Source organism: Podarcis filfolensis, assembly GCF_964270895.1.
Source record: "Podarcis filfolensis genome assembly, chromosome: 16".
Taxonomy (NCBI): Eukaryota; Metazoa; Chordata; class Lepidosauria; order Squamata; family Lacertidae; genus Podarcis; species Podarcis filfolensis.
The window spans coordinates 14,380,355-14,408,255 of record NC_139620.1 but is presented as its reverse complement, the minus strand read 5'-3'; the positions used below and the strand labels follow the sequence as shown (position 1 = coordinate 14,408,255).

Here is a 27,901-nt window from a genome sequence, read left to right as displayed (position 1 = left end):
TGCCTATGATGAGCTGGACTTAAGGCATTGGCTCCAAAATCTATTCCTCAGCGACCAAGTGCCAAAGATGACACACAGAAGCAGAGATTAGTAAAACAAGACCATAAGGTTATTTACAGACATAATGTTGGGGTGGCATATGGGGCCCAGGATCCTGCTGTGGGGCAGCCAGAGTGCTGGCCAATGTCTCGTTCTCCCAGGCCAGTGGATAGGAACTGGAAGTAGTTACCATAGCTGGCCAACAGAGAAAGGCCACCCCAGCATGTGCATTTCTGGTAGGCCCTGTACCCACCCAAGGCCCCGTATACCCTCCAATATTTCTCAAATTAAAGGCAAAGTGGGACATTCTGGGATCAAATCAGAAACGGACAGCTTCTGTAAATCTGGGACTGTCCCTGGAAAATAGGGACATTTGGAAGGTCTGTCTTATGTGGTAGGTAATAATCTTGTTTGGCTATGATTCCATGAATCTATGAGCAGGGCGGGAGAGGGGTGAGGCAAAGCATATGTCACAACAGCTCGGCCTGCTTCTCTCTGCTTGATGAGATGCTCCAGTGCCCATCATATTGACATTTCACACTTCTGCTCCACTGAGCCAAGCGGGGTGGTTAAATAATCGAGTCAGGCAGGGAGAGACTTGGCAGTTGGTGCAACAGAGTGAGCCCAGCGGAGCCCAGTTTTCCAGGATGAGCGCCTCAGCCATCCGCCGAAAGTCCTACAAGAGAGCCCAAGAGGAAGCTGGGCTGTTCTCCCCCGTCCACTGGGAGGGCGACAAGGGCAGCAACGGAGACGTTCCAGCTGGGAAGTTGCAGGTCATGGAAAAGTTCTTCACACCTGTCCGGCAGACCAAGGAGAACAAGGGGGCCTCCTCGTCTTCCTCCACCGACTTGGGGCTCAGGGACTGCAGCAGCTGCCACCAGCAGTGGGCCGAGAGCCGGGGCGGCCACTTCTCCACGCTCTCGTCATCCTCAGCCTCCTCCACCTCGGCCTCCTCCTCAGCCTCCAGCTCGGCCTCGTGGTCCTCTGAAGCCAGCCTGGACAAAGAGGCCTTCTTGCTGACCAGCCCTCGCTACCACCCCCAGCACTCGCAGTCCTGCGTGGACCTTTCGGGAGAAGCCAGGGCCTTCCGCCGCAGTCGGGAGGAAGAAATGGCGGAGTTTGAGGAGGAGGAAGCTCCTGGCTCCTTCAGCCGCTTGAGGAAAGGACAGAGCAAGAGTGCCGACCGGCTGGGCAACCGCCACGGCCTGCAGTCGCAGCCTGGCCAACCCGACGGAGTGGACAGACACCTCTACAAGGCCGCCAGCCTGGAGCGCAGCCTCGCCTTCAGCGAGCAAGCGGAAATCCTGGCCCCGCGACAGCCCCACTACGCCGGGGCTCCAGCGCCAAGCAAAGGCATCTTGAAAAACGGGACGGTGGCCGGTGGTGACTGGCTGCGGAAGGCCAAGTCCATTGAGACCATCACTGTGCGGTCCGTAGGGAAGGAGCCTCCGTCTGCCCCCGGGCCTGCTAGGCCTCTCCAGAGGGAGAAGCAGCCCCCAAACAGCTTGGATCTGAGCGCCCCCAAAAAGCCCCCCGTCACGGAAAGGATGAAGCTGGTGGAGGAGAAGCTCCGCTTCTCAGAGTTCCTGAACGAGATCACCCAGCAGGTGATGAGCCCCTCCAGCCTCAGTTCGCTGGGCTGGAAGCCCCCAGAGCCCTCCCTGGCCAGCAAGGCCCCCAGCACCGACGGGTCAGACTCGAAAGGCTCCAGCAGCAAAGGCAGCTCCCCAGGGTCCTTGCTGGAGATGGCTGAGGCGAAAGCAGAGGCAGCGGCAAGGAGGAGGACGGGGCAGGCCGAGGCCAAGGGGGACGCCCTTCCCAGCCCCCACAGCCGACCCCAAGCCAGCCTGGCCTTTGGCAGGGCCACAGATGAGGCCAGTACCAGTCCGGAACTGGCACCCTTCGCTCACTTGCCAGCTAAGCTGGGGAGTTTGCCTAAGCTGCCAGGAGAGGCAGCCAAGCGGCCGAAGAAGCCCAGCGAGGCCAAAGGTGGACACGGGCAGGAGGCCAAGAGGCTGGAACAGCCCCTCAAGAAAGCAGAGAAGGGCCTTCTCGCCGGAGGGACAGCCGAGAAAGGCAACCCACTGGAAGAGCATGAGGGTGTAGCCGCGAAGAAGAGGATGCACAACAGCAAGGTATGGGGGCCTGGCAGGGGCCTGTGGGGTTTCCTCCTTGGAGTGCCTTTCCCTGCCATCCTGCTGCCCCACACCATTAACAAAACCCAGGTGATCCACCAAAGGCTCACACCTTCTAGGCAGCCCATTAAATCTCAATGATGGAAAAGCACTCTGTACATGTTCATAAACAGTCAGGCCACAGGGTCTGTTAACCTGAGGTCGAGCCGCACAATTTAGGAGGGACTTGAACTTGTATTTCCTCACTATGTTTTTCATTTGGCTAACTAGAGAGCACAAACCTTTAATGGCACGTGGCCTTACCCGGCTATGTTCTGATACCTTTTCATAAACCTATGGGGAGGCCGCACTTGGAATATGGTGCCCAGAATATGGGGGGGGGGATGAGGAATAGAAGACTAAGGGTGGGGGAACATGATGGAGACTTTAAAAATCATAAAGTTCTCTACAATATCCTTTTTGATGTGAGGCAATCGGTATTCCACATGTAGCTGCAATGGATAACCACTCTATCACGTTGGCTCATGGGTCCCAGATTTGGGGCAGGGCATGTCCAAGTTGGGAAGATGCAATCCTATTTCTCCTCTAATGCAAGGGGAAATGTTTCTGGAGTTGGGGACACTGACTCATCTGGTGGGTGGGTGTGTTTAAACCTGTTGTCACAATCTTAAGTGCTAGTACCTTCGCTTTAAAGAATAATTTAAAAATGAAAGCACGGAGATGAATTTTCTCTTCTTTTTTTTTTAATCTCCAGGAGCTGCTGGCAGAAGCAGAACAACCTGTGTGAGTATGCAGATCAGCAGTTGGTTGATCCAGGGATCATCTTCCAGCACCTATCCTCTCCCTTCATGGGGCAGCAGTAGCAAAGCAGGGAGCCAGTGGTAAAAGTTCTACCTGCTTTGCAGTTGCCCTGGCTGATGCGCGCTCTCTTGCCGCTGCTGCCGCTGCTTGCTTAAGACACTGCAGCTACAGGTATCAAACCGCCTACCACCTGCAGAGATTTTGATCCTCTGCTGCTGTTCGCTAGAATTGCTTCTCCATCTCATGTACACACTCCCTACTGTCATTACAGGCCCTCACAGGAGCAGGAGCCAGCATGCCCAGCGCAGAAGGAGGAAGCAGATGCCAAACCCAGAACGGCTCAGCGGGACCTGCAGAAAACCTGGGACGAACTGGACGCTCTAAAAGAAAAATTCAGCAGGTGACGCATCAAAAGCACGGCGGTCAGGGCTCATCCTGTATTCAGGATTTGTGAAGGAGCTTTTTCCAGGCCAACCTGCATGTGGCGGGGAGGAGTTTGCTCTCAAAGCCCCGCCCTTTGGGGGAGGAGCAAAAGATGCTTCAATTGGATTCATGCAACCAATTGATATATTAAGATATAGAGTAATTTTGTGCAGGACTTTGGCTCAGAGTTTTTGCTGTCATGACTGTATTTCCTTCCTTTCAGGCTTCAGGAAGACTATTCCAACACACGCCTCACTAACCAGCTGCTGGAAGACAGACTTCAGATTATTGTAAGGGAAACGTTAAAAAACCGAATGAATAAATTTGGTTCTCGCCATTATATTATACATAGTGGCAAAAAGCAAAAATACATCGCCACTGGAAACTATACCGCTGTGCTATGTCAAAACATGCATGAAGTTATCAAGATGATGGTTCCTTTTTTAGCAGCCACACGTCCAGCTGTTAGTGAGAAAAAGATTCTCACCACCCTGCCTCTTTAGAGTAGCAGCTCCTAAAAGTATGGGAGACGAGTTATATGGTCAAACTAATGGATCTTGTTGGAAGAAGAGAAGGAATATAATTATTTCTTTGAAAAGCGGAGCTTTTTTTCTTCTTATTCTGGAACCAGTAAGTTCAGAGCACAACCCAGTGCCCTATGAATAAGGTTGTAAAAAGAGAAGACAAGATTGAGCCCCACTGAAATAGATGCACAGCAAGACTCACTTAGGCCCATTTATCTTTGTGGGTCTATTCTAGATGGATCCACCCCAATATGTTTAAATACATAGCTGTTTTTGCTTTTTTAATATTATATTTTATTCCCTCTGCATCCCTGTCCCCCTTACAGTAACTGGCCCCTAGGCTTGTCTCAAGAAACGTACTTAAATTACCGTACTTATTTAATTAAGTTACATTTTGCAACACCAATTAGAGTGCATTCTATTTGTATTATTATGTCTTGCTGCTCTCTCTCTCTCTCTCTCTTTCTGGCCTCCTTTGCTGACTTGCCTCCCCACCCCATGCTTTCCTCACAACAGGCTCAGAGCATGGCTGAAGAAAAGCAAACTTTGAACCAGCGGATCAATGAGCTGCTGGAGAGGCTGATCAGTGCACAAAACACAATTTGCACCTTGGAGAAAATTAACGTGAGTACTTTGATCAAAGTATTTTTTTGGAGGGGGGTGAGGAGAGAAAGGTATAACAACAGAATAATGGAGGAGGACTTGAATCATTGGAGGTCCAATTTCGTCTGCCCCACTACTCTAGCGGGGGAAATTCAGAGTGCGAGACCATTCCCAACAAAAGGCTCTTGAAATTCTACTTCAAGACCGCTAAAGGAGGAGAGCCCAGCACCCCCCAGCTTAGGTTGATCTCACTTATCCGTCAAGAGGTTTCTCCTACTGCCCTCTTGCTCCTCTCTTGAAACCCCCTTAGATCTAGTCCTGCCCTCTGTCTGGGGCAACAGAGAAAAGAAGCAGCCTTTTTCCACTGCTGTGTGTGATTGTGTTGCTGGCAAGAGCCCTTCCAATATTTGCCATTGCTATTGTTACCCCGGTCTTCTCTTATCCAGTTCCTTCAACTTGTCCTCATTTTCCATACAGGCAGCTCCCCGTTTATTCAGGTCTTACGTTCCAAGGCACCGCACACGTCTGTGAAATCGCATATAATTGAAACCCATTGAAAACCCCCGCAAACAAACCACTCCACCCCCGTCTCACCCTTTTAGTGATATTTCAGTGACTTCAGGATTCAGCGTGATGCGTTTATACACAGTTGTACACATCTTGAATGTGCATAAACTGCTCTCCTCTGAATCTGTTCCACTTTACAGGGCCAAACATATTTATAGCATATCCTCAAACTACAAGATCTGCTGGGATTTTTTTGGGAGGGAAGGCCATTACCTAAATGGTCCGAATGGTCTTTGCTGTCTCTCCACTCACAGATCTCAGGGCTGCTGGCAAAGCCCAGCCTGGAAAAGCAGCGGCGCAGTGGGAAGGACGAGTCTCCCTCCGACAGCCTCTGCTCTCTGCACATTCTGGATGTCGCGCCCCCTCCTGCTTTCATGGATGGCGCCTCTGAGACGCAAACCACCTCCAACCAGTCCGACTCGGCCACCGAAACCAGCAAGCTGGGCTGCAGCTCCGAATCGGACACAGCAGCCGGGCCTAGCGAGGAGAGGAGCCTCCTGCTGAAGTACGAGGCGGCCCTGGTGGCACCGTCCCCAGAAGGGCTAAAGAGACACAGCAAGAGCCACACCCGGGCCACAGCCTTCATCCCCTGGAAGCAGAAGTCCACCACGTTCTCAACGCAAGACACAAATTCGACAGAAAGCGAGTGCAGCGGGGAGGAGGAAGCAGCCCCGCTTTGCCCCCTGCCAGCCCCGCGCTTCCTATACTTGAGGCAGGAGGCCCTGGTGGCCCCGCCGGGGCCCAGCAGCCATTTCCCAGCCTTGCCCACACTGCAGCCAGAGGTCTTTGAAGCAGCCCGCCTGCCTTCCCCCACCAACCTGCCGCCCAGTGGGAAGCTTGAGGAGATGGCGCCAGAAATGAGCAGCTCTGAGAGCTCTGAGGATGGCGAGGTCTCCTGGAGCCCTGGCTTGGTGGAGAAGACATCAGGAGGACCCCACCTGGATTACCAGTCGGCCCAAAAAATGCTTGACGGCCTGCTGCAGAAGAGCCGCCGGGGGAATGAACCACCCAAGGCGGGCAGGTTGGAAGGCTTCCGCTTAGCTGGTGCCACAGAGGGGAACGGAGCAGGCCGGGGCCTCCCTCACTACCACCACCAGCAGCAACACAGGATCCGATACTACCAAGAGTTCCCGAGTCCTGAGGAGGGAAAGCGCTACCCATGCCCCCTGGGCACCAAGGGGGCAGTGGTGGAGCTAGAGGGCAGTGATGCTGCACAAGATTCTACATCCCTCTGAGATGGGATGAAAAGAAGCCGCTCCCTTAGCCATGCCATACTTCCCACCCCCTGCAATCCACGGGACTGTCTTTCCTTACTCAGTGGTGAAGAAAAAGCACTCTGCACGTGACTCAGATGAACTTTCTCCTTTAGGCTTATCTTCATATGAATCAGGGCCTGAACCAGGTCCTGAGCTAAGCTCCTGGACCCCATGGGAACCTTGGCCAGCCCCTTTCCCACCTCTCCTCCAGGTGTAACTTTTGGTTGTAATTCAATCCCCGTTTTGATTTAAAAACCATCATCAGCAGCTAGCTTATATTAAATCTCTGTCTTGTAGTTTGGAAAGTTTATTTTAGTGAAGAGGAAATCTGATGATGTGCTTCTTCTTTCGTAACAAATGGGGCGCAACTTTATTTACAGCGTGAAGCACGTCACACTGAAGTTCAGACACATGAGAAGCAGTCACCTAAAGGACAATTCACTATTTGCATTCAGAAGTGTGTGTTGTTGTTGTTTAAAGATAATTCCCGCAAGGCAGAGCTTTCCAAACTTTTCATGTTGGTGACACTCTTTTTAGACATGCATCATTTCACGACACAATAATTCAGCTTTACAGTGGTAACTCGGGTAACGAACTTAATTCATTCCAGAGGTCTGTTCTTAACCCGAAACTGTTCTTAACCTGAGGTGCGCTTTTGCTAATGGGATTTCCTGCTGCCACTGCACTGTGCCGCCGGCGCACAATTTCCATTCTCATCCTAGGGCAAAGTTCTCAACCCGAGGTACTACTTCCGGGTTAGCGGAGTTTGTAACCTCAAGTGTTTGTAACCTGAGGTACCACTGTACTAGCAAACTGGAGGTTAAATGAACGCATTCACATGACACATCTACACACTGCAGCTGAAATGCTAATGTGTCGCTACACACAGTTTAGAAAGCTCTGCCGTAAGGGCTTAGTATGGCAAAGAGTGATCTAATTTTCTCACCAGGCTTTTACCTGTAAGCATTGTATCAGGCCAGCACTGTTCTTGTGGGTTTTCGCTGGATGGTTGTTAGCTTTTGAAGCCTATGAACTAGAAAATGTATAAGCAACTAGAATTCTAAACAGGTCATAGGGGTTTACCATTCATCTTCAACATTATCCCACCACCTTGATCAAAAGAAGGATGGCTCAAAATAATGCCTTCTTGGGGAAGGTACAATTCAGGATAACAAGATTTAAACTAAAATTAAGTGACAACTTAATTTTAATTTTCTATAGTGGAAATCCTGGTGGAGTATTTTTCTTTTACTTTCATCCCTCAGATGTGCACAGAACCGGCAAACTATGTGACGAAAAACAATACTGGGCAGCAATCTGATAAGCATGTGTGGAGCACTTAAGATTGCTTTTGTTTCTTTTCTGCTGTGCTTCTCGTAAATATACATAATTGTTTGGAAAGGAAATCTGACTTTAATGTAAATAAATTTATCAACACAAGCATATTAAAATTAAATCAAAATCAGTTAAAGGCTGAGTTTTTAATTAATATACTGGAGAGAGAGAGAGAGAGAAATATATGACTTCTGAGCATAGTGTCATGTTTTATTGTTTATTATAGCAAGCCTTCACGGTGCTAGAAGCCAGAGGATGCCACTCGTATCCCTAAGCACAGCAAAGTTTGTCCACAGGCATAAGCTACACAAGCATAGTGGAGCCTCCACATCCAGAGGCTTTCTACCTCTCAGTAAACGAGTTGTTCCTCACCTGGTTCTTCCCCTGCCCTCCAAGAATAGGATAGAGGCGGTGAAGGAGGATGTCGGTGTCTCCCATCCCTCTTCCCACCTCTGGCAAGGGTGCCCACCTCATTCTCCAGGAACAGAGTTGTCTCACCCGAGCCCTCCTCGAGTCCTCTCCTCCCACTCGGGGGTTTACGACGTCCCCGAGGGCACTCACTGAGATCTCCCGAGAAGGGCACTCGAGGTGTAATAAGAAACAGACGCCGATTCTGCCTTAAAAATAAAAATATCCCACTCCCCTGTCTCACTCGATGGAGGCGGTGGGGTAGACTGCTGCAGCACATGGGGGCTGCCTCTGGGCAGATGCAGCGTGCTCATGGAGCTGGAGACTTGGAGCGCAGCGTCCGACCGCTCGAAGTCCTGCCATCGCCTGCAGGTGGACTGCGCTGAGCCATGGAGGCTCCAAGCAGCCCTTCCAAAAGAGAGACTCTGGGAGAGGGAGGGGGTGGCCGGTTTGGAGTGTGCTGCTTAGGAGATTCCCCCGTTGGTGTGTGTGTGGCGCCCTCTGCACATGCTCTACGGTACCTAAGGAACCGGAGCTCCGCGACGGCGCCCTCTTGCAGCTGCTCCTCCGGGAGCGCTGCCCTCTTGAGAAAGGCGCTGCGGGATAAGGTCGGGCGGAAGTGCGCCATCTTGAAGCTGCAGCCGGCGCCGGCACCGAGGGCACTAAAGACGCCATCTTGCGAGAGGCACCAGAGGCGGAAGTGAATCCTCACAACTGGAAAGGCTCAGGCTGCTGTTGTGTGCAGTCCTCTGGGTGTAGTCCTGGCGAAGTCAACAGAAAGAGCACTTTCCCAAGAGTACCCTTTAGCCTGGCCAGGAATGGGGGAGAGATTTGAATCAGTTTGCCGACCAGCCTCACCCATGAGCTGTGCTTTTTTTCAGGAGGTCCTCAAGGGCACCTCTTTTCTGTTGTTAAAAAGTGTGGCAGTTACTGCAACAACTTCATACTGAGTACCGACACCTATTTTTCTAGAAAGAAAGCACTGCCCATGAGCATACCCTCCAACATTTCTCTAATAAAAATAGGGAAATATTATTTAATAAACATATAAACTTTATTATTTATACCTCGCCTATCTGACTGGTTTGCCCCAGCCATTCTGGGTGGCTTCCAACATATATAAAAACATAATAAAACATTGTAACTACTTAAAAAAAAACTTCCTTGTACAGGGCCACCTTCAGATGTTATCCTCCAACACGTCTCCAATGAAAATAGGGAAGTCCTAAGGAAAAGCGGGACATTTCTGATTTAATCCCAGAATGTCCTGCTTTTCCTTAGTTTAGGATGCCCCTATTTTCACTGAAGAAATATTGGAGGGTATGGAGTTATCCAACCCCCTGAGCCGTCAGAAGGCAATCCTGTATAGGGAAGTTTTTTTTAATGTTTAATGTTTAGTTATGTTTTTATATATGTTGGAAGCTGCCCACAGTGCTGGAGTGACCCCATAAGATGTGTGGGGTATGAATAGTAAAATTATCATAATGCAATGGGATGTCGCTATTTTCATGGGAGAAATGTTGGAGGGGATGTAGAAGTATCTGTGTAATTAATATGTTTCTGCCCCCATGGGTGCTTTCCCTTGCATACACTGCATTGGCCCTTTGATTGTAATCGATTCTTATTGTCAACCAAAACACCAATCCCAAAGTAATTGTCTTTTTAATTAGTGGTTTCTTTTCCAATAACAACCATGTAAATAAAGCTTTCCCACGGTAGCCAAACACCTGCCCCTTACATAATCCCTTGCTCTTTTTAGGAGCCTGTGAAAAGAGCAGAGGCCCAGGAGAAATTAAAGAGTAGCTGTGTGGATGTTTTTGTGCGTAGACATTGTGTGTAGATGCATATATAGTCAGTCAACACACAATAAACAGATTTAGGCCTCTTTTGCAATTTGGGATGCTGCAATTTCTTCAAGCTCCCTCAAAATCTGTTGCATGTTAGGGCATCACAGGGATGAATTAAAGGATTCCTGCAATCCAGAAAGCCTCTTTTTTATTAGAAAGCCTGTCCCATCTTTGCCCATGCAGATATTTGGAACCTGTTCTGTGCCTGGTAAGTCTTTTTTTCTCCCCCAGTTGCCCCCTATACCAGCACTGCTTTTACCTGCCCAGAAGGGAAATTTTGATCATATCGTGCACCGATTAATTCCCCTGGATCTGAAAGCTTTTCTCCTTGTTCTGCGGCAAAAATCCACTCTTACTTGCTGAATTGGATCTTATCAGATGTACGGAAAATCCGAAGAGAGATTTTGCTTAGCAAGCTTCTGATTCAGTGGGTAAGATCAGATTTTCCAAAGGCATAGCCATGGAACAACAAAAGGAGTTCTCATACACCTGGGGAATTTATTGGTATAAAATCCCATCAAAATACAGAGCAAGCAAAAGTGTGAGTGAGCCCTTAGTTTATGCAGTTCAAGTGGATAAACTTTTTTAATAAACAACAATTTTTTGGGAAGGGGAGTTAGGAAACTGATGGGAAAATACACTAAAAAGTGTGGAATTCAGAAAAAGACATATAACTTCTGCACAAACAGAACCTCCCTGCAATCAAATCAGAACAAAAACTTGATAAAGACAGGATCTTATTGGACCTTAACACAAGCTTTGTGCAGGCATATCTGGATGAATATGCAAGAAATTGTAATGGGAGGGGAGACTAAAATGACCACTAGAAGTGGCAGGTTGTTTTCCTCTGTCTGAAAAAACAAGTGGGAGTTGTTGGGTTATTCAGTGTTTAGATTTCTGACTTAGATTTGGGGGAAAAATAATAGGTTGGGTTTTTTAAATATTGAGATTATTGTTTCGTTTCAGATTCAATTACAAGGCTTTAGCGTTCAAAACTGCTTGGAAACTTCAAAACAGCTAACTGCTCGTCTTGGGTAAGCTTTGACTCCAAAGGGCTTTCCCATAAGTTGGCCTACGTGGAGAGAAATCCAGAAAAGTAGGTAACCTCGCCTCTTGTATCCAATTGCGCAGTGATCCTCAACTTTTGTTATGGCATTCAATGATGTCTTGGAGTCTATCGGAGGAGTTGGCCGCTTCCAGATCTTGCAAATCACCTTCTTGCTGATCTCCGTCTGCCTCATTGGTTGCCACAACTTCCTGCAGAACTTCACTGCCGCCATTCCAGACCACCATTGCAAGCCTGTGCTGCCCACCAACCAGACCTTGCCCTCTAGCTACACCCAAAGCACAGCAGAAGGGGTCTTGCTGAAGGCACCTGTTCCCATAGACCAGAACTGGAAGCCGGAGAAGTGTCTCCAGTTTGCCATGAGTTGGTGGCGTCTATTGAGCCCAAATGCGACTGTGGAGGTTGGGGACTCTGCCACACAGGTGCACACCGAACTCTGCACAGGTGGATGGGTCTATGATGTGAGTGTGTTCGAGTCTACCATTGTGACGGAGGTGAGCTTTCTTCATCATCAACAAGAAATGAAAGACGGAAAGGCAGTTTTAAAACACAGAGTGGCAGGGATATAAATTAAACATTCCAATAACAAATGAAGTAACTCGTTTGGGGTTGTTTGGCTTAGATTTAATTTTTAAAAGAGAATATACAGTATTTATCATATTAAGATCCTGTCTAACTGGGGAAGAATTAGTATTAGACCCTGCAGTAGTACCTTTTGGCTATTTACGGTAAACCCTGCCATTTTACAATAAGATCTGAAAAGGGCCTCTTGTTTCTAATGTGTTTGTTACGTTCGCATTCTGCTTTTCCTCAAAGGGGCTCAAGGCAATGGAGAGAAAATTGACTCAGTTCTCCTCTTTCTCCCTTCCAGTGGAATTTGGTGTGTGACCTACAGAACCTGAGAGATGTAGCCCAGTCACTCTACATGGCTGGTGTGCTGGTTGGGGCTGGGGTGTTTGGAGTCTTATCGGACAGGTGGGTGGTTGTTGTGATGAATGTTAGGTGAGTAGGGTTGCCAGACCTCCAGGTTTGACCTGAAGTCTCCGGATGAGGGAATGGGGATTGTAGTCCAAAAACAGCTGGAGACCCAAGGAAACTAAGACCCAGCTAGATCCTGTCCCCATAACTCACCACCAGGCAATATATTAATTAATGCATCCTACTTCTCCTTTTTTGGGGGTGGGGACAGGTTTGGCAGGCGCAAACCTCTGATCTGGTCATATCTGCAAATTGCCATCGCTGGCACCATCACAGCATTCCTGCCTAGCTTGAGCAGCTACTGCGCCTTCCGCTTCCTGGCTGGCATGACATTTTCAGGAATCATGCTAAATTCTCTGTCCTTGAGTAAGTAGTTTGGTTTGCTCCAATTCAAATTTAAAGTGTGGATTTTGCAGGGAAAGCTCAACAACTCTTGGCAATGACAATGGGTAGATCACAGGCAGCCTTTTGGGAGTCCAACTAGATTTCAATGTGTGTTTGGGGGGGGGTGACAAGAAATTTTCCACACCGGGTGCCACCTGACCTTGCTACGCCACTAGGCCTATGCCTGGAATGAGTAGAGAAGTGTGGATAAGCCTCAGACCAGTGGTGTAGCGTGGGTTGTCAGCACCCGGGGCAAGGCAAGTAATTTGCGCCCCCTAACCCGTGGATTTGCGCCCCCTAACCAGTGGATTTGCCCTAACCCCAGATGTTGCGCCCAGTGCGGCCGGCCCCCGCTGCACCCCCCACGCTACGCCACTGCCTCAGACAAGGCACTATAGATACAAATGTCCTTTCAGCTTTATATCAGCAGTCAGCCTATGGTGCCTGGGGTTTTCTGCATGGAAGCCAAACGGTTGCATGTGCCCATAAAAAAATGTTCATCCTGGTTTTTACTGCAAGTCCTTTTAACAGTTTCTCTTGCTTCTCTCCTAGTTCTGGAGTGGATGCCCAACAAGGGCCGGACAGTGGCAGGTGCCCTCTTAGGTTATTTTGTCACCTTTGGGCAGATCGTCTTGGCAGGAGTTGCATACGGAGTCAGAAACTGGCGCTGGCTCCAACTCTCCGTCTCGGCACCATTTTTCATCATTTTTGTCTGTTCATGGTAGGGGGTGATATTGCCAAATACGACCGTGGTATGGCTTCGGTGTCTCTCTCTTTTCCGCTCTTGTAGATGTGGCAGCCATTTTGTGTTAGGCCAAGACCTTATGGCTGCCATGTCTGATGTTCAGGCAGTGTGTGCTGTGCCTTATGTAGACAAAATGGCACCATCCACACCTAGGAGGATGTGTCAACAGACTTGGTTGGCAGAAGAACAAAACAAAGTATACAGTGTGTATGTATGTGTGCTGGGGAGCAGGGGGAGGACCACCAAAACAGGTCAGTGAGGCCATGGAATGCAGAGTTCATTTTGGAAGAGAGGAGTAGATGTTCCACCTGGGAGGATGGAACGGAGTGGCTGGAAATGTGAACAACACTCCGTTACACAAGCTTTCTTCTTCTTCTTCTAATCATCCCCCTTGTTAATAATATCTATCTATCTCTGTCTTGTCAGGAAACTTCCAGAATCACCACGCTGGCTCCTGCTTCATAACAAGGCACAGGTAGCAGTCCAGAATCTGAGGAAAGTTGCCGCAATAAATGGCAAAAGCAAGGAGGGAGAGAAAATTAACAAAGAGGTTAGCCATGAGATCGACCAATGCTTTGGTTTTTTGTAATAATAATAATTTCTATAATAGGAGATTAGCATTAGCAAATATGATATAATAACGTAATAATATGTTCAGTTTTGCTTTTAGTATTTAAAGCCCTAGGTGCCACGAGTCCCATGAAGACTTTGTGGAGAGGCTGGTCAAATGAAGAAGAGGAGTGGGGGCAGATTGGAGAGTTGCAGGGGTCCAACTCAGGGGAAGGTCCCAGCAACAGGCCCCTGGTATTTTTGCTTTTAGGCAGATGTTGAAAACATATCTTTTTCAGAGGGCTTTCCCTGAAGGGTGACTCAGACGTTTTATATAATCAGTGTAATTTGATGTAAAGTGGCAGCTGCCAGTGCAGCAAACTGAGGCTTACTTCTCATAGACCAACCCTTAGCAACGCCCCCTGGGCAAGAGGGAGCAGTAGAGGCTCTAGACAGCTGGGTGTAGCTATTTCCCCCCACAGTGCCACAGAGGGTCACAAGCCAGAGCATTCTGGGAAATTAAAATGGAGGCCTGGCATTGCTTAGAGGGAAGTTTTAAATGTTTGACATTTCATTGTTTTTATATTTTGCTGGAAGCTGCCCAGAGTGTCTGGGAAAACCCAGCCGGATGGGCAGGATATTATTATTAGGCTAGGACAGAAGGTGACAGGTATGTTGGGGTTCAACTTGAGACCACCAAAGCCTCAATCTGCACTCTTTCTTCTGGATTAAGGCCCCTCCCCAGGCCTGCCACATTCCTTCCACTCATTTTCCACCGTCTTGCACAGGTATTGCATTCCCACATGCAGATGGAAGCTGCAAGTCTGAAATCCCGGCGCACTGCCTTCGACCTGTTTCGCAGTCCAATCTTGCGGAGGGTCACCTGCTGCCTCATGGTTGTCTGGTGAGTGCAAGAGGACCTCTGTTGTTTTTATCTGAAGAGGGAAACAGTAATTGAATAGAGGAGACAAGTCAAGGATTGCCCTTTCTTTCCTCTTATGCTTTGAGCCTCTTCTCAGAACACGGAAGTATGATGGCAACCCAATAACATATGAGGTGGTTTATGCGTTAAATACTACTAATCATAGTAATTTTGTATTGTGCCTATTACATTGTAATAAGCAGGCAGAGGCTGTGGAGTTGTTGTTTTTTTTAAGGGCCATATTTAGAACATCTTAGATGCTTTGTAAGTGCTGAGTCGTAGCAGCAGCAGCAATGATCACTCATTAGTAGCAATAGTAATAATAATAGTGTGTGCATAATATGCATTGCCGACACCCAGCCAGATGGGTGGGATATAAATAATAAAAATATTAATATTAACAATAATAATAATGATGACGATTTTATTATTCATCATTGCATAAATTCAGCCTTTAAATTTGCAACTTAAGCTTGTTTCCCACTCTACCTAGGTTTTCCAGTTCCTTTTCTTACGGCTTGGCGATGGACGTGCAAAAATTTGGCCTGAACATCTTTGTGGTGCAGGTGTTGTTTGGAGCGATCGACCTTCCCGTTGTGCTGCTGTCCACCCTTGCCATGGTCTTCATCGGGCGCCGCCTTACCATGGCCGGCTTCCTATCCCTCGCTGGGCTCCTGGTGTTCGTCAACATGTTTGTGCCAGACGGCAAGTTGCTTTATGGGTTTTTGACCTGCATCTGCTTGGGTCACTGATGCTCCATGCTATGAGTTTTCATCAAAACATCAAAAAGAGTCTGGCTGCTGGATCAGGCCAGTGGCTTATCAAAGCCAAACTCCTGTTCTCACAGTAGCCAACCAGATGCCTAAGGGAAACCCCAAAATAGCACAACTTCACCGAGAGCCAGTGTGGTGTAGTGGTTAAGAACAGTGGACTTGTAATCTGGTGAACCGGGTTTGCTTCCCCGCTCCTCCACATGCAGCTGCTGGGTGACCTTGGGCTAGTCACACTTCTCTGAAGTCTCTCAGCCTCACTCACCTCACAGAGTGTTTGTTGTGGGGGAGGAAGGGAAAGGAGATTGTTAGCCGCTTTGAGACTCCTTAGGGTAGTGATAAAGCAGGATATCAAATCCAAACTCTTCTTCTCCTCTTCTACATGTGATCCACAGTGAGTGGCATTCTGATGCACATGGCCTCCAATGCTGGAAGTAAAACACAGCCATGGCTAGTAGCCACCGATAGCCTCCAGGAATTTGTCTAATCTGTTTTCGCATGAATATTGTGCTCAGTCCATCCTATCAACCTGTGAGCTGTACTGCTGTCACCCTTGATATCAGCCATGCAGTGTTGCGGCTTGAGCAGGGGCCACCAACCCAGTTCCATTAGGCACACATGCGCCTGTAGAGCTATTCCTTGGTCCCATAGGGTCCCTGCTCCCTGCTGAAATTAGGCTTGAAAGACACTTCCATTATAGCCTATAAAACAGGTTGCAGTGCCTGTTTGTTTGTGGGTGTGTGGGTGTGCTTGTGGTGCTCACAGTAGTCTCGCAGGGTGGCAAATGTGCCCACAGAATCCCAGGGTGCACAGCGGCTGAAGGGGGAACCAAACTCTCTTCAGTCCTAGACCACCGCTCTCGCTCACTGTGTGACCTCAGGCTTCACACCCTCAATCTAACCTACCCCACATGTTTATTGTGAAGTTAAAATGGGTGGGGTGGGGGGTTGAATTGAGCTCCTTGGAGGAAAGGCAGCATATACTGTAGTAAGATAGGAAGATTCCTCAGACTGAGCCCAGGCCATTGGTCCATCTAGCTCAGGGGTACAGAAACATTTTCAGACTTAGGAACACAGTCCCTTCTGAGCATCCTCTTGTGGAGCTATATACTAGTGATGGACACGGCCAGAGCCCAAAGTGTTTGGAGCAGTCAGTGAGAATTTTGCCCTTGTACAGTAGGTTTGCTAGCTTCTTCAGCCACACACATCCCTCTCCATCCAGGAAAATAAGAAGCATTATTAGAGCCCAAGGTAAGGCAAAGGGAGGTGGTTGTGTGTCCTTCCAATGCTAGTTTTACTCAGAGCAGACCTACTGAAATGAATGCCGCTAAGGTGGTCAGGTTCACTAACTTTAGTGGGTCTGCTCAGAGTAGGACTAGCCTAATGAATTTTAATAGCTTTATAGTTTGTTGTAAATGAGCAATTATGTGATTTACACTGGTGGCGGGAGTATTATTTTTCTGTTTTATTTTGTGTGTGTACATGAGGGGTGTGTGTGTGACTGCCTGTTCGATAGGTCAAAAAGACAGTTTGTTGTATTTATATTGTGACGGCCCATGGCTGTAAACAACAAGGTTTCGTTCATTCTATATATTTCTCCTTCCTGCAGAACTGCAAACGTTGCGTACTGTGCAGGCAGCACTAGGGAAAGGGTGCCTTGCCAGTTCCTTTATTGGTGCATATCTGTATTCTGGGGAGCTCTACCCGACAGAAATCAGGTGAGAAGCTAGTATCATCTAAACCAGGGTTTCCCAAACTTGGGTCTCCAGCTGTTTTTTGACTTCAACTCCCATCATCCGCAGCTAGCAGAACCAGTGGTCAGGGATGATTTCTGCCAGATAAACGGCCACAGGGTTCAAGCAGTTTAGTCTTATAAACACCAGCATTTCTTCTTGCCAGGCAAACAGGCATGGGATTTGTGTCCATGCAAGCCCGTCTCGGAGCCATGGTTGCGCCCCTGGTCTACGTGCTTAGGGATTCCTTTCCTGTCCTGCCACCAATTATATTTGGAGCTGCTCCCCTCCTCGCGGGGGTCTCTGCCTGCTTCCTGATGGAGACGAGACATTTACCCCTCCTGGAAACCATCGCAGAGATGGAACGCAGGTAAGTTTTCTTTCCCATCCCTGTTAGGAGTTGAAAAACGATTAGGATGAGATTCTGACCCAAAGAGTATTTTCATGCCATTTAGCATGTATGGAGTGGAGGAGGGGGAGACCATTTTCAGTCTGAGCACCACATTTTTCTATGCTCAACCTAATGGGGGGAGCCACCGGTCAGCGGTTGGCAAGGCCAAAGGCAAAAGTGAGCAGAGCAATGGATGCAAATTTCACCTTTATACAGTAGGGTGGTTTCAGTAACCTGCTGTTGTGGTGAAGGACAGATAATTAATTAATGAATTAATTAATAGCACACTGTCCATAAAATGAAAATTATCATGGCGCTAATCAGTATTCTTGTGTTTGTTCCTTTAGGTCTAGAAATGTATCCTCGATGGAAACAGTAGAAGAAATTTGCCTCCAGCAAGTGGAGAGATCTGTTTTCAAAGAATCTGTTTAGCACAGCAATAGCGCTCTCTCTCTCTCTGTGAGAAAGAAACCACACATTTCTGGAAAAAGTTATTCAAGAACTGGAAATGGGTAGCACTAAAACCAAGCATCTTCCTTTGAGAGAAGACTGGAGAAACAGGAGGCTGATACTTAGTTCAGGGATCGCCAGCTTTTTTAGAACTGTGGGCACATTTAGATTTTTGAGTGAAAGCTTGGGACCACCCCCTCTGGTGGGATATAAATGTAATGATGATGATGGGAAAGTCTGGTGTAAGATTCAGTTCATACAAAATTAAATGACTTCTTTTTACTCCACTTAATTTGTAGAATTCACTTGTTCATTGAAATGTTCTTTAGCTGGGAGCTTCCCCCATGTGAGACTCAATAACTTTTTTGTTTGTAAGCGCAGACATCAAATTAGATTTAAAAACCTGCAGAAAGGTTATATGACCCGCATTATTTATTGATTTGTTTGGGGTGAAGGCTATACAGCTTTAGCCCAAACTTTTTAGTGCATCTCCCTCAACACTTTCCTAACCAACAAAAAGTGTGTGATGTGTTTTTTAAGTGGAATTCTTGTACCCAAACACTTTAAGAAGAAATGCTGTGTCAATAATAAAGCCCTGTGGTGCCATGCAGGTCAGACTTTGGGAAAGAGGTCCACGGTCCCAATAACAGACTGAGCAGGAGGGCTCCAGAAAGGAGAGTGGGCAATTCACCTCATTCAGAAGTAAATGAAATAATACACATTACCATCTAAATAGAACACACTGCAGTCTAGAAGTCCATTAAGGACAGGATTCTTAAGTACCCAACTGCACCACTGCTGCTATTGATTATTTTTTTTAAAAAAACCCTTATCTTTATTACATTTTAAAACCACTTAAAAAGAGAAAGAAAAAATGTATTGCTGCTGTCAAAATATCATACACTTCAAAGAAACAAACTGACACAACGTAATATTGGCAGTGATAAAAGTACTAAAGAAAGAAAAAATAAGTAAATGAAACAAAATCATACATTTCCCCCCTAAAACCCAAAAGCCGATAAATCAAGACCTCTGCATATCCAAAACATATCTATCGGGCAGGTAAGTTTGTAGGTACTAGGACCCTCGTACCTATGGGATCGCCTCTCCTGGTATGCCCTGCAGAGGACCTTAAGGTCCATAAATAACAACACTTTGGAAGTTCCAAGTCCCAAGGAGGTTAGATTGGCCTCAACCAGGGCCAGGGCCTTTGCAGCTCTGGCCCCAGCCTGCAAGACGGAGCTGTTACACCTGGCCTTTGGACTGGACTCAGTCTAACCCCCCCTCTCATTTATTTTTTTTGATGGAACACCTTATATGGGATTTTGTATATAAATTTTTCCTCGGCTCTTTTTGCTGGCCCATGTAGGACCAGCATGGATAGTTGGCCCCGGTGAATATTTGATGTTTTCTCCCCTTATGGCTTTGATCTATGGGCTACCACTAAAATGAGGCTGCATTTTAAGCTGTATTCTGATTTATATTTCAATCAACTGTTTTGTTTTTTTAAAAATGTTTTTACTGTATTCATATTCAGTGTTAGCCGTCCTGAGCCTGGTCTTGGCTGGGGAGGGGGGGTATAAATAAAATGATGATGATGATGATGTCCCCAATGTGAGAATAATCCCACCGTACTACATTGCAGGGTTGTTGAGCCTCAGCCCAATCAGCAACGTCCCTCATCAGCCACCATTCATTAATTAATTAAGTCAAAATATTAATTAAGTCAAAATACAGCATTAAAGACAGGGAAGGCTTTACCATCACAAAGTAATGGGAGGTATCAGAATGATACCGATGATGACCTGTTATTTAATTTGGCGGGGAATAAAAATACTTGCGTTTATAAAGAGCAGGAGATCTGTTTATTCTGGCGCAGAAGGGGCGGGGCGAGGGAGGGAATTACACGGCGCAGGCCAATCAAAGCCATGCAAAAGAACCCTTCTTTATAAAGCAGCCGTCCTTTTTTCACTCCGCAAAGCGTCGAAGGGTATCCCGGCGTTCTTAGCCACTCTAGGAGTTTCAAGCAACAGCAGCAGCAACGACACATCTCTATGCTCCTCTGCAACCTCCTCCCATTAATGTAGAACAGGCATGCGCCCATTCAGGAATTGAAGCTCCGCCCCCTCCCGCTCTTTCCTGCTCTTTCCCTCTTCTTGCAGGCGAGGAAAGTGGCGCCGTAAATAACCGAATAGCTGCGCGCTCCCCGCCTACCCCGCCAAGAAAAGTGGCGGGAAAGGAGGTCTGCGATGGCGGCGCTGGTAGTTGAGGACGTGTTGGCTGAGCTGAGGCTCTTCGGGCTGGACTTGGAGGAGGGTGAAGACGGGGCTGCCCTTACCGACAAATGTGAGCCGCGTATAGAACGGCGAAGGCGATAAATTGGGGGGCGGTATTTACTAGGAAGGGCGCTAGTTCTCATTGAGGAGCTTTTTATTTGGAGGGGGCTTAATTTGGGATAAGCAGGCGGTTGCCTATGTGGGGAAGAGCGGTGGACTTGGGGGGATTTTTGGGGGATGGAAGAGGCGTGGAGAGAAAGTGGGGAAAGAAGATATGGGGAAAAGAGGGAGGCGGATTCAGAGAGATGGGCAGTTTTAAAAATGAGACTTGCCTGGATCAGGCCAGAACATCCGTCTAAAGGAAACGGTTGGTTGTTCCCTGTACCTGGTCTTCAAAGGTAGACTGTCCCTGAATGTGGAGGCTCAGTGTGACTCGTAGCTGCTGTCTACAGGAGAATGTAGCTGTGAGCTTTGCCTGTTTGAAATGCTGCCCCTTAATAAATTGTTTTTGGCTGGCTTTAACATCGTTGTAACCCAGCCCTGGGGCCTTATGGTGAAGGGTTGCCCTCCTGAATCAGACGAGGGGAATTAGGGTTGAACTGTTAATGTGCTTTAAATCTTACATTCAAACAAATCCAGGAAATTTGCCAGGAAATTATTTTTATTGTAATACTTGTAACTGTTTTTTTGACATTTCAGCGGAATACAATGTAAAAGACTTCAATTATTTACATTTTAAGAAAAGCAACAAAGGTGCTAAAAGTTATACATACATTTTAAAACTTTGATTTTAGATTTCACTAGCATGGTTTCTGTTGCCCATTTTGGACTGGATTGTGTGTATTCTGTTCATTGATTACATGAGACAATTTCAAAAACTGGAAAGTTTTCTGCAGAAAAATCTAATGGTGGAATTTTTTCATCGCACTTCACTGAGGTGGATCTCGCTGTCTGTTAGAGGGATGTCCTTGAGGAACTGATAAACTACCGCTGTTTAATAACTCCTCTCTCTCTTTCTCTCTTGTAGTGGTGGAACTTTGCACATTGTACAGGTTGAAAGAAAATGAGATTGCAGATGAAATAATTGCTTTTGCTATGACGAAGCAATTCATTAAGCTTACGGCAGAGTCCCTGCACATCTTTGAACATGAAGTACGTGAGCTTTTTGAAGGAATTGCGGGAGATAGATGTTTTGATTTGCCTATTTGAGGTAGATCCACTATAAAGGCAGTTCCGCTATGGTGCATTCAGTGGAGTATAACGTTATATGGAGCATAGGTGGCAGCCCCTACCCTCTGAAACTCCCTGCCTATTGATGTTAGGCAGTCTCCTGGGCTGTACTGTTTATGGCACTGGCTAAAAACTTTTAGAGTGCCATCTTGCATGCAATTTAACCGTGTATGTTCATTTTAAAACAGCAGATTTTACTTACATTTTGATGCATTTCATGCCAATTTGTTTTTAACGTTTCATGTTATGACTTTTTTGCTAGAGGTTGCCGCCCCTGCCCACTTTGCTCGCCTACCCACCCCCCTTACTGCTACCCCCTCCCCTTGATGTTAGAGGTGCAGAGCAGAAAGGCAGGGAAGACTACAAAAGGCTTGGACCATCTCATGCTGTCACTGCCCCATGGTTGATTAGGAAGAAGAGTCATCACAGCACAGGAAGGATGAAGGGAGCCAGGATCTGCTAGGAAGCAGTGGCAAAAGCAGTGGATCCTTAAGCTGGCCAGGGGCGGGGGGGGGGGAGTGGCCAGTAGCAGTGCTAGCCAGCCTATGGATCCAGTCCCTTGAGTCAGGGTCAGCGTTTGAAATTTGCCAGGTCCAGGTGCATGGGGGAAAGGTGCTTGCTCATAGAGAGATGCTCTTTCCATTTCTTCTCTGTTCAGAACAGAAGGGAGGGTGTCATCCAATGAAATGTGGGCATGTTTAATGGGACTTGCAGGAGGAGCAAGCAGTCTTTTCTTCATTGCTGATATTTACGGGTGCCATAGCAGGTACTGATGCACATAGCAGTGCCCATGTCTGCCCTGTTGGTGCCGGCTAAGCCAAAAGTGTTGTGATGCTGGGAGGTGTTGGCTTCCCTGGGGTTTCGACTGCTCGTGCTCTTCTTTCAGGTGCTGCACAAGCGATCCACGAAACCTCAGAAGAGGAAGGAGAGCCATTACCCTAAAATCAGAGATGTCAACAGCATCCAAGAACTGTATCCTCCCAAGCAGCTGAGTGTGACTCAAATGGAGAGGACTTTTGAACATGGCAGCAAAATGCCCTAGTGGTAAAACTAATCAAATGCAAGCTTTATCTCTCTGTATCCCACTGTTGTCTTCTAATGTTTGGGTGAGAGAAAAAAATCTAATTTTAAAAATGGGGTGAATTGGAGCAATTTCCCCTTTTGTGGTGGCTCCTATTATGGGGTTCAGTGCTCTGCCTTGAAATAGGCACACTAATACTGAAGAGGAGAAGCATCTAAACATGTGCAAAGTGCATTTCACCAGCGTAACCTATGTTCCACACCCATGTAGTCTTCTCCACCTTGTGCAATAGCACCCCATGGGTCGTGGACCACATCTGCCATCATGCTTTGCCACTGGCTGTTCCTGGGTGGGACCAATGGGGGTCGGACAACCAGTGAGCGACGATGGCTCATGTAATTTTAGCTCATGCATTTTCTGTGTGTGTTTGGCTCCCTTGACTCTTCTTAGTCTCGATGTAGAGGAGGAGGAAGAAAACCTTCTAGATACCTACACGTCGCCATCAAAAGTAAGTATGTGGAAGGAAGGAAGTTCTGAAGAACATGCATAGGAACGAGCTCACAACGCATCTTGCACACGTAGGCTGATGCAGGAACATTGCAACTTAGAAAGCTGCGTGCACCTGTGACCTCCTGCATTCAAAGAAGGTGCCTTGCCTCTGTGCTACCTTTAAATCACATCAGACTATTTATCTATCTAGTCCAATTTTTATCCTCTCTGGCTTGTGTCAACTGTCTAAGCTGTCAGGCAGAGACCTGCTTTTGTGCTGGGACAATTTTTGTATGGTATATTTGTATTTGCATTTTATATTGATTTGTATCAATAAGAGCAATACTGGGGCAAGGCAAGGGCACATCTAGAAATCCAGCACCCAGGGCTGTATCCAACTAATTTCTACTTAGAGTAGACCCAATGAAATTAATGGGCTCAAGTTAGTTGTGCTCATTAATTTCATTGGGTGTCCTCTAAGTAGAGCTAATATGGGGTGCAAACTTCTCTCACAGTGGCCAACCAGATATCTATAGCAAGCAGGACCTGAGTGCAACAGCACCAACAATTGGTAGCAAAAGACATACTGCCTCTGACTGTGGAAGGAGAACTTGGATTAGTTATTGTGACTAGTAGCCACTGATTAGCTGCATAGAATCACAAAATTGCAGAGTTGGAAGGGATCAACTTCTGCAGTGCAGGAATCTTTTGCCCAACGTGGGGCTTGAACCCACAACCCTGAGATTAAGAGTCTCATGCTCTACCAACCTGAGCTATACTGACTCAATAATTTGTCTACCCCTCTTTTGGCCCTTGCTGCCTTTCGCTGGAGCAAATTTCCTAGTTCGTGTGCTGTGCAAAGGACTTCTGTTGTGTGTCCTGAATTTTCTTCATCTGGGACTGGGAGACATCTCTGTCTGAGATCCTGGTGAGCCACTGCCAATCAGAGCAGAAAACAGCCATCCAGATGTTTTTAGTTTAGTCTTTTTTAAAAAAATAAAGGCAAGGAAGGTGATAAAACACAAATGATGTACAGTGTAGAGCCAGTTTTTCTCCCTCTCTCATATAACACTAGAACCCAATGATGCTGGATGATGGGAGATTCAGGACAGAAAGCAGGTAGACTTGTGAATTATCCCCCATCTAAAACACTGCAGTGCTTCTGCCAGCCAGTGTAGACAGTACTAGGCTACATGGACCAATGTTCTAACTCCTGTGCTTCCAACAAGGCTCTCTGTGAGGCTGAGCTGCTCTACCCTTTACTGTCTTGCAGGGATCTCAGAAGCGGGTGATTACCACACCGGAAAACCCACGTTCCAAGCGGACTGTCTCCAACTGCAGTCCCCGCCTGGCCTTCTCCCCCAGCAGCTTCTCGCCCAGGTATGCCTTGACGCAGCCCGTAAATGTGTGGCCCATCTCGTTCTTTGATTAGCCAGCGTTTCTTCTCCGAAGGACTCGGAACCTGCCTCTTGTTCAGAGATGTCAAAGTGTCCTTAAAGAAGAGGGCCCATTCCAGCTGCTGCACAAATGCATTGCAGCTGAAAATGGACCCATTTCTGGTGGAGCTTTGAGGTGCAGCAAACCAAGTCTTGGTACAGAGGCTTAGTAACTGCTGCTTTCACTTTGCCAGTTGAGCGTGATGCGTGTCTAGCTGTGGTGGCGCCAATCCTTGGGTTGATTTGCCACATGCTGAATTTGCTGGAGGTCCTCTTGTTGTGCCAACTTGGTTGGGTGAATTGGGAAAGTTTTTGTTTTGTTTTAGATGCTGGGTTTATTACAGGGAAAGCCTTTCCTAGAAAAAGAATCCTAACCCTAATCCTCGCTGCAGCCCTAAAACTAACCCTAGCAGCATATCTGCACCACAGGCATAAAACTGATTTAAGAGCCCATATCTCTGCTACATAAATCACTGGGAAATGTTGCTGGGTGGAGGCTTAATGTGTGTAGGGGGGCTGGGTGCATGCATGGGAGCCACACCCCCAATATCTCCTCTGTACTGGTTGCACCTTGACTTTCATGCCGAAAACATTCAACAGTTGGAGTGGCTGTGTCTAGCGTGCAGGGGGAGTTGGTTTGCGCACTTCCAGTCACATTTAGATTAGGCTGGGCACCTGAACAGTGCTTCTCTTAAATGAAGATAAAACCTGAATAACTTTAAAGTCCATCGATTTCAATAGGACCACTCTGAGCCTGACTTAATTGGCCGCAACCTTATTGCTTATTCCTCCTCAGCTCATTTCAGAGAGCATGCCCCAAGCTATGGTTCAGAGCTTCCAACAACAGACTGAGGAAACAGTGGCTCTGAGCTTCTTGTCTGCTTTTTGTGTGTGTGTTCTTTGCCACCTGCTTTAACGCTTCAGGTGCTGCGGCCTTCAGAGACAGAACAGTGGTTTGTCCCTTCAGATGTGATACTAAGTTCTAGTTGGCGCAAACTCAAATCATAGCTCCTGGTCTTAGCCTGTTAGTCAATCACAAACCATGGTGCATCTTTTAGACACTTAAATACGGTGCAAGCTGCTGTTAAAGACAGATTTCCCCTTCTACTTTTTGTTCCATGCCTTTTCTGCAGTAACCTACCAGAGGAAAAAAATGCCTCACATCTCATACCCCTACTAAGGTTTTTGTTGATTACTCAGGGGGACGCGGGTGGCACTGTGGGTTAAAGCACAGAGCCTAGCACTTGCCGATCAGAAGGTCGGCGGTTCGAATCCCCGCAACGGGGTGAGCTCCCATTGCTTGGTCCCTGCTCCTGCCAACCTAGGAGTTTGAAAGCACATCAAAGTGCAAGTTGATAAATAGGTACTGCTCCGGCGGGAAGGTAAACGGCCTTTCTGTGCACTGCTCTGGTTCGCCAGAAGCAGCTTAGTCATGCTGGCCACATGACCCGGAAGCTGTACACCGGCTCCCTTGGCCAATAAAGTGAGATGAGCGCTGCAACCCCAGAGTCGACCACGACTGGACCTAATGGTCGGGGGTCCCTTTACCTTTTACCAGATTAAAGACCCAGTTGCAATTGGATAAAACTATTTAACACTGGGCAATACTTGTAAAATATCGATGTTGAAATCAAGGAAGTGACCAGGTTTTCCTGAATTTTTAAAAATTGTTTCTCTTCTTCCCCTTGCTTGCCTCCCCTCAAGGGCTACCCCTTCACAGAAGTATGGTTCTCGAAGCAACCGTGGAGAGGTTGTCACCTCCTTTGGCTCTGTGCAGGGAACCTCCTGGAGGGGAAATGGCGGCTTCATCACCTTTGTGAACCTCTTCCATTCCCCCCAAGATTCCCTCACCAAGCCCTACAAATTCATGTTCCAGGAACTTGTGGATAACCGTGAAGGTAATTTTTAGAAAACCCTCTATCTGTTTCTACTTGTATATGGAAAATCTACTGGACATGATCCAGCTAGTGCAGAATGTGATAGCTGGTGCACTGACAGGTACTTGCAGAACTCCTGGTTTTTTTAGGATCTGCGCTAACTGCCTGCATGTCACCAGGCCAGCTTAAGGTGTAGTCTGGAACAATACTTGATGATCTAACAATGTTGATAGTTTTTACTTGGACTTTGTTATTTTAATTTATGTGCAGCTACTCATTCTACATGCCTACTTTACAGTTTTCGTCTTGTAATTTTTTTAAAAATGGAGTTTTGTGCAAATACAAACAAGACTCGACATAACAAACAAATCTACAGAAAACAAAGAAACAAAGCAAAAATAACAAGAGGAAATAAAAACAAAAAGTAAGGAAAAACAAAAGCATGAACAAAAATGAAGTGAAATTAACTATACAATACTATCCCTAATCATCACTTCTCAAACAAAATACTTTCTCTTTTGGAATAGATCTCTTTTGTTATTCTATTTATTTTTGTTTTCATCTTTTAATTTTTGCGTGTTGTTACAATTGTTTTCTGTTTTATATAAAATATAAAATGAAATAGTAATAAAAATGTTGCAATAATAATAATAATTAATACAGATATCCATCTTTCTCTGCCTCTTTCTCTCCCTCTAAAAATGAAATAAGTGCTTTCCTGCAAGATGGAAGACCTTGGTGCGGCACTGAAGGAACACTACAAAATAGAAGAATTTTCTTCTTTGATCATCCCTGTGCAGGTAACCTCTGTGCTAATATCTTACGGGTGCTAGAGCTTAATTATTTACACGGGTGAGTTTATCTAAAGTTATCCAGTGAAGTTTGTGAGCATTCTGCACATGCTCAGAGAAACAGTTGCTTTAAACTAGCAGTGGAGAATCTCAGGTTTCCAAGCCTCCATGTCACTGCCAGGCCTCTCCATTTGGCCAGCGAAGCCGTTTCTGCCAAGCCCATGCCCTTAACACTCTACATTTGATGTCTGTTGTGGGGCAGGTAAAGACGTGGCTGGGCCGAACGGGAGTTTGTGAACACCGTGGCTTTCCTGATCGCTGGCCCCTTCCAAGCCCCACTCAGTGCTTTGCAAAAGTGCCATCAGTTAGCTTATCGTTACCATGCTGGTCCTGTTTGGGGAGGAAAGAATTGCAATCCTTCCAATTTGTGAACCAGATTAGACTTTACTGGGTTATATCAAACTAATTTCTCCTTAATGTAGGCCAGGGGCCAGCATACTTTTTTTAGCAGGGGGCCTGTTCACTGTCCCTCAGACCTTGTGGTGGGCTGGACTGTATTTTGGAAAAAAAAAGAACGAATTCCTATGCCCCACAAATAACTCAGAGATGCATTTTAAATAAAAGCACACAATCTACTCATGTAAAAACATCAGGCAAGCCCCACAAATAACCCAGAGATGCATTTTAAATAAAAGGACACATTCTACTCATGTAAAAGCATGCTGATTCCTGGACCGTCCGTGGGCCGGATTTGGAAGGCAGTTGGGCCGGATCTGGCCCCCAGGCCTTAGTTTGCCTATGCATGATGTAGGCCCATGAAGTTACCCCCCTCTCTATTCACAACAGGTGTTGGCTA

At 46.9% G+C, this 27,901-nt stretch overlaps 3 protein-coding genes across 5 annotated transcripts in view; all 3 read left to right on the top strand.

Moving 5' to 3' along the window:
• Nucleotides 1-686: 686 nt before the first annotated feature.
• On the top strand, nucleotides 687-7,813 carry LOC310750934 (uncharacterized protein; the record flags this gene model as incomplete). The annotated part of the gene is made up of 6 exons (XM_083589331.1): nucleotides 687-2,174; nucleotides 2,929-2,957; nucleotides 3,247-3,375; nucleotides 3,622-3,688; nucleotides 4,439-4,546; nucleotides 5,347-7,813. The coding sequence occupies 6 exons, from the start codon at nucleotides 687-689 to the stop codon at nucleotides 6,325-6,327; spliced, it is 2,802 nt and encodes a 933-aa protein (XP_083445457.1). The 3' UTR covers nucleotides 6,328-7,813.
• A 2,828-nt stretch (nucleotides 7,814-10,641) lies between these two features.
• LOC310752090 (solute carrier family 22 member 20-like) lies at nucleotides 10,642-18,735 on the top strand. Of its 3 annotated transcripts, XM_083591826.1 has the most exons (11): nucleotides 10,642-10,972; nucleotides 11,070-11,498; nucleotides 11,876-11,979; nucleotides 12,194-12,348; nucleotides 12,919-13,087; nucleotides 13,538-13,661; nucleotides 14,449-14,564; nucleotides 15,076-15,287; nucleotides 16,961-17,069; nucleotides 17,251-17,454; nucleotides 17,823-18,735. In XM_083591826.1, the coding sequence occupies exons 2-11, from the start codon at nucleotides 11,088-11,090 to the stop codon at nucleotides 17,905-17,907; spliced, it is 1,689 nt and encodes a 562-aa protein (XP_083447952.1). In that variant the 5' UTR covers nucleotides 10,642-10,972; nucleotides 11,070-11,087; the 3' UTR covers nucleotides 17,908-18,735. The 3 variants fall into 3 exon arrangements, 2 of the variants coding, with proteins under 2 accessions (XP_083447952.1, XP_083447953.1); XR_014542836.1 differs by lacking the exon at nucleotides 14,449-14,564 and having other exon boundaries at nucleotides 10,642-11,498; XM_083591827.1 differs by lacking the exon at nucleotides 12,194-12,348 and having other exon boundaries at nucleotides 10,642-11,498; nucleotides 12,919-12,957.
• A 1,320-nt stretch (nucleotides 18,736-20,055) lies between these two features.
• POLA2 (DNA polymerase alpha 2, accessory subunit) overlaps nucleotides 20,056-27,901 on the top strand; it is a 29,156-nt gene continuing 21,310 nt past the window's right edge. The window contains exons 1-7 of the mRNA XM_083591803.1: nucleotides 20,056-20,271; nucleotides 21,229-21,353; nucleotides 22,318-22,403; nucleotides 22,903-22,960; nucleotides 24,215-24,321; nucleotides 26,082-26,275; nucleotides 26,966-27,054. Of these exons, the coding sequence (XP_083447929.1) occupies nucleotides 20,175-20,271; nucleotides 21,229-21,353; nucleotides 22,318-22,403; nucleotides 22,903-22,960; nucleotides 24,215-24,321; nucleotides 26,082-26,275; nucleotides 26,966-27,054 (756 nt within the window). The 5' untranslated portion in view covers nucleotides 20,056-20,174. The remainder of the gene's footprint in view (nucleotides 20,272-21,228; nucleotides 21,354-22,317; nucleotides 22,404-22,902; nucleotides 22,961-24,214; nucleotides 24,322-26,081; nucleotides 26,276-26,965; nucleotides 27,055-27,901) is intronic.

Excerpts from the sequence above, each read along its gene's own strand:
- LOC310752090 (XM_083591826.1), top strand. The coding sequence starts at position 11,088 with ATGGCATTCAATGATGTCTTGGAGTCTATCGGAGGAGTTGGCCGCTTC. Across the intron at positions 13,662-14,448 it reads GAGAGAAAATTAACAAAGAG|GTATTGCATTCCCACATGCA; the intron begins GTTAGCCATGAG and ends CGTCTTGCACAG. Across the intron at positions 14,565-15,075 it reads TGCTGCCTCATGGTTGTCTG|GTTTTCCAGTTCCTTTTCTT; the intron begins GTGAGTGCAAGA and ends CACTCTACCTAG.